The sequence below is a fragment of the Dendrobates tinctorius genome, unplaced genomic scaffold (assembly GCF_039654945.1).
Source record: "Dendrobates tinctorius isolate UK_male_01 unplaced genomic scaffold, ASM3965494v1 ptg000028l, whole genome shotgun sequence".
NCBI classification, from domain to species: Eukaryota; Metazoa; Chordata; class Amphibia; order Anura; family Dendrobatidae; genus Dendrobates; species Dendrobates tinctorius.
In genome coordinates, this window is record NW_027361696.1 from 26580974 (window position 1) to 26586947 (window position 5974).

A 5974-nucleotide genomic window follows, 5' to 3' on the forward strand; every position below is an offset into this window, starting at 1 on the left:
ATTCCAGAGTTATTACCTCATAAAGGGACAGTGGTCAGAATTGTAAAAATTGGCTTGATCATTAACGTGCAAACCACCCTTGGGGGTAAAGGACAATTGCTCCTGGGTACATGGGTGTTGGTTGTGTTATCTGTCATCTGGAGGAGCCTGGACTGTGATTACAGACTATACGAAATTTGTGGGACAACCAAAAGTTGGGAGACAGTGAGCATCACCTGATATGGGGGAAGTGGGACTACCAGCCCCGGGCAGCAGATCTTGTGGACTGGTGGCAATATATTTTGGCCATCTACCTGGATTTACAGTAAAATCATGGACGTAAGGAATAAAAAATAGTTGAATCGTTATCCTGCCTAGGTGATTATTGAAACCCACAACCACATATCCTCACACTTGACATGGACTTTTATTTTTGGAAAGTTTGTTGTAACTTTTTCCCATACATGGCAGATTTATGAGTTGACAACAAAGTCTGGAGTGGGTTAGATGCGACCATCAACTTTAAAGACTTATTATTACCTTCTTCAAAAATGGGTCTAATTATTTTTATTGTAGTTTGCTCATTGCCAAGGATACCGGCCATTACTGGCAGTGCCTACAAACTCTCCTCTACTGAGATTGTAAGCAGGAATTGCAGCACCACTCTGCAGAGACGAAGCATCAGAGAACGCACAGTTTGGGCCAGTGGTGCAATGATGATGTTTCTGTGAACTGTCAATCAAGGAGCGCACTGCAACTCAGCAAAGAAGAAGCATTGAGGTGGGCTCCTGAAGTGCAACCAAAGGACAAACCCTGAGGCAGGTTCACCTATTAAACTATCTAGATTAACAGTGATCTGATTGGTCAGAGATCTGTGTATGTAGAAGTACTGATACACATAAAAACAACGACGTTAGCCAATCAATTTATTTATATTAGACGCCTCCTTAAAAATCAAAGTCACTTTAAATGTATCAGTTGTTACAAAGACATAAAGTGGCAGATTTAATAGTAGTTACTACTTTTGGGGCAGTACTTGGGAAGGACACATTCCTTGCTGTTAGGGAGGCGCTTGTATCCGGGTTTGCAGAAGCAGCCAGTAGAACACTGCATTGTGCACATTACCGGTTCCGGACTGTTGTGTGCCGCACAGGTGTTGGGACAGTCATTGCCACAACCCTGGTACTCGGTGTTCCCACTGCAGCATTTTTCCACCGTCACACATTCGCCCTTGTCGTTTCTTATAGTGCCCTTCTTGCAGAAACATCCGGATTTACACACAGCAGCACATATAGGACTCCTGTTTTTGCAGGTCGGCGGACAGGCGCTCCCACATTGCTGGTACTCGGTGTTTCCACTGCAGCATTTTTCCACCTTCACACATTCGCCCTTGACGTTTCTTATGGTGCCCTTCTTGCAGAAACATCCGGGTGTACACACTTTAGTACACACAGGACTCCTGTTATCGCAGGTCGGCGGACAGGCGCTCCCACATTGCTGGTACTCGGTGTTCCCACTGCAGCATTTTTCCACCATCACACATTCGCCCTTGTCGTTTCTTATAGTGCCATTCTTGCAGAAACATCCGGGCACACACACAGCAGCACATATAGGACTCCTGTTTTTGCAGGTCGGCGGACAGGCGCTCCCACAGTCATTATGTTCCTCGCCTGTTTTACATCTGGCTGCAAAAATTTAAGATGAGAACAATAAGGAGCATTTTAGTGTTTGTACGGTGCTTCCGCTCATAGAGAAAAAACAATGATAAGTCCTAAACCAAATGCTGTAGAAGCCACTGCTTAATATATATGAGGTGCAGCCTTTATCTCTGTTTTGTCTTTTCTTTGTCAATAATAAACATTGTACATAAATATTTGGGGGTCTGTGAATAAAGAAGATGTGCTCTGGATCAGATCTGCAGGATAAGAGGGTGAACTGCACTAACTATGACGTAATTAAAGGGGTCCTACAATTTTTGGGACTTTTTACTTACTTCAAGAAAACTCCCTATTTATATGTTTATGGCTTATACCTGTGTGTATGTAATATGTAGTGTAGCATAGGAGTATTGGTAAACTCACGGATTGCAGTCTTCTACGGCATCCAGTGCTGCTCTGTCCTATTCTGAGTCACTTTTTTAACTTGCCGGATCATACAGGACTCCATGTGTGACCCGAAAGTCACTGTTAGGCCGGATCACACTACAGCGAGATACGGCCGAGTCTCGCAGGTTAAAACCAAGCTCTGGCCCCGGCACTCCGGAGCGCAGCGTGCAGCTCCATGTATTGCTGTGCGGCTGCACACTCCGCTCCGGAGTGCCGGGGCCAGAGCTTGGTTTTAACCTGCGAGACTCGGCCGTATCTCGCTGTGTGTGATCCCGGCCTTACAATGTAAATCTACAGCGCCTCATTCATGACTTTTAAACACACCTACTCTACACTACGTATGCATTCACACAGATTTAGTCCATAAAAATTTTAATGAGAGTGCTCATTTAATTACATGTAATCAGAGCTTAAAAATCATTTTGGCAATAAGGTTTCGCAAACAATTTTACACGGTTTGCCTTCTCTTACTGCAGAAAGAGTAGGAGCTCATACTCACTGGAGAGAAAATCGGACGAGTGCAATCCGATTAAAAATCGGATTGCACTCTGACCAATGTTCGTCAATGGGTGACATCTCACTTGCGATTTTTTTCCCATCCGAAATCATACTGAGAAAAAAAAAAAATCGCAGCATGCTGCGATTTGCTGCAATTTTTGCTTGAAAATCGCCAATGCAAGTCAATGGATGCTATTAAAAAACGGACCAAAAACGGACCATCCGTTTTCCATCCGATTTAAATGGATACATTACCATTCTGTGTCATAGAACACTGTAAATGGTCCTGTAAATGACTGTAGAAAAATAGTTGCCTAGAAAAAAAACGCATCGCATACGGATGAAAAATGGATGTAAAACGGATGGTGCAATTAAAAATCGCATACAAAACGCATGACAATTGCATAGTTTTGGTCCATTTTTTTCTGTCAAGAAAACGGACCGTTTTTTTTTTACTCGCAAATGAGGATGAGCCCTTAACTGAGAATTCATCAGTCAACTCAGGTGAGATTCTGACTGGAAGTATGTAACTCTTTCATGTATTTTTTAGCTTCTCTCCGCTGATCTATGACCACAGACCACATCAAAATTGAGTGTGCAATGAAACAAATAGCCTGTAAAAACAAAACGGCTCAAAATGTTAAATAAAACCCGTTTGCAAAAATTATTTTCATGTAAAAAATATAGTATATACGGTCTCCAAATGTGGACAAAACTGATACAATGTGTTATGCCACCTAATGGCCTGAAGGGTGGAGCCTCGCACAGGAAACAAAAAAGGAAGCCAAACTTCACCCTACCTAATGGACATGACACAATGTATCAGTTTTCTCTTAGTGCTCCATTTCAAGATTCCACTTTTAGATAAGAGCTTTATCTAAATCCTTCCTACAAAAAATAAAGCGTACAAGTGGGGCAAAGAATGTGACAACACCTCTAAGCATGAGTTGTCACTGTGGCCCATGGGAAGCTCCCTGGAAGATTAGACAAAACCAAATCCTTACATTATAATCGTCATGATACAAAGTAGGACATCATGTATATTATAGAGAATATCAAATACTTACTGGCTGCTGATTGTGCAGTGAACACCATGAGGAGCAGAGCTGCAAAATATTAAGATAAACAATAAAATAAATAATAATATAATAATAAATAATATTTCTAGTGCAAAATATTCATTAAAAACAGCCAAGGAAAATGGGATGTCATGATGTTTGCAATCCAACTAGATAAAAGTTATGCCTCCTCCTAATATACTGTATATGAATATATCTATAGTATAATACAATGTAACACAACAGTATACAGATATATAATGCAGTATACACAGATATATGACGCATGCAACTCACTCAGGGAAGCCAGCAGCACTGCAGATGTTCGCCCCATGTTTAGCGATGATGTTGCACTGTTTTTTCTGTAAATTATCAGTTGCATGCATTAGGGTGAGAAAACATCCAATATTGAGTTTTTTCTCTTGCTACATTGGGGAAATCAGTAAATGTTTGGGATAAGACTTAAATGACTAGTCTATTTTGCCAAAAAGCCTTCTCAGAATGAAACCATTCCTATAATCAACTGATTGATGGAGGTGCAGCTTCTCTTGGAAGCCGTTCAATTCCTTGCAGAGGCCACTAGAGGAGAAATGTGGTATTACATGCCAGCTGTTTAAATAAATGGGGAGCACCAAGGAAGAGAAGCTCTTTACAAAGGTCTCCAGCTTCTGATGCTTTCTTCCTGACATCCATACATTTTATGGGATGGGATAAACCCTTTAATACAGTAATGAAACAAGTGACAGATCCATTATAAGGGGAACTCCAGCCCCGATATCCTCAGTGTGGTTCCCAATGGATGCTATGAATATAATTTTAGCTCCATCTCCTGATGGGTATTCTATAGATGTATCACTTGTCTGTGGTATTGGGATAATGTGATTCTATCATTCCTCTGGATAAGAGCAGACATTTTGGTGCCTACCTGGAGGATGCACGGTGCCCGGGCTCCTGGTGATGCCGGATTCTACAAGTGCAGCATCTTATATACAGTAAGTTTAGGAGCGCCCAGGGTGTGATGTGTGACCTATGTATAATGTCATCATCACCAGACAATGTGCAACTAGTGAATGTGCCAAGAACAAACCGGAAAAACAACATCAAGAATTGCAAAATAAGAAGATTATGCAACTTTAACCACTTAGTGACCACCAATATGACTTCAAACTGACCTGAAATATGAGACTAGCATCCCCCACACAGATGACAATCCAGCACCTGTCAGCAGTATTCTATAACTGACAAATGCTGCATCAGTTATGATCAGCACCGACCATAGACATTTAACCTTTTAAATACTGTGGTCAATAATGACTACAGCATCTACATGGTAAACAGAGTGTGGGTGCTCTCTTTTTTGACCCATCGGCACCCTGAGATCTTGATCGTGAGTTCCTGATGTTTGAGATGGCAATTTGGGGCCCAATGACAGCGGCCTGTTGCAAAATTAGAAACATTTAGGCAAAAATAGATTTTTTTTATTCTTTTTATTTCACTTTACATGAATTCCTGAAAAGCATCTGAAGGGTTAACAAACTACCTGAAAGCTATTTTGAACATGTTGAGGGGTGCTGTTTTTACAATGGTGTCACTTTTGGGGAATTTCAATATATAGGACCCCCAAAGTAATTTCAAAATGGATTTGCTCCCTAAAAAATAAGTTTTGTAAATTTTCAGGACAAAAAAATTAAATTTGCTGTGACATTTTTAAAACCTTCTAAAACGTTAACAAATAAAACAACATTTTACAAAAGCAGCGTATGTAAAGCCGACATGAGAGAAATGATCAATGATATCATTGATTTTGTGTGGCTTGACCTTCTGGATTAAATGAATACCGTATTTTTAGGACTGTAAGACACACTTTTTTCCTTCCAAAATGTGGAGGAAACTTATAGTCCAGATGTATCGGCTCTGGCTGTGGTGGGGGAGGGTTTTGGCCGGGCAGCAGGTCACAGAGGCAGGAGCAGGCGGCTGCAGCTAACTCCTGTGCCCACTGCATTCCACACCCATGGGGTGGAGGGCAATGAATATTCATTTCTTTTTGGCATCCTGGTATGATTGACCCCATCCTGTTCCTGGTATGATTGGTCCCATTCTTATTCTAGTATGATTGGCCCCATCCCGTTCCTGGTATGGGGCCAGTCATACCAGGATATGGATGGGACCATGCATAACAGGACTGGGATGGGGTCAATCATACCAGGATAAGGATGGGGCCCATGCATACCAGGACTGGGATGGGGCCAATAATACCAGGATAAGGATGGGGCCATGCATACCAGGATTGAGATGGGGTCAATTTTACCAGGATAAGGATGGGGACATGCATAG

General features: G+C 41.7%; 1 protein-coding gene across 1 annotated transcript; it reads right to left on the reverse strand.

The window, feature by feature from the left end:
• Positions 1-892: 892 nt before the first annotated feature.
• On the reverse strand, positions 893-4676 carry LOC141085243 (von Willebrand factor-like). Its single transcript, XM_073570515.1, has 4 exons — positions 4566-4676; positions 3938-4002; positions 3650-3688; positions 893-1664 (listed from the first exon to the last, which is right to left on the reverse strand). Exons 2-4 carry the CDS (start codon positions 3972-3974, stop codon positions 985-987), a joined length of 756 nt encoding a protein of 251 aa, XP_073426616.1. The 5' UTR covers positions 3975-4002; positions 4566-4676; the 3' UTR covers positions 893-984.
• Positions 4677-5974: the final 1298 nt, after the last annotated feature.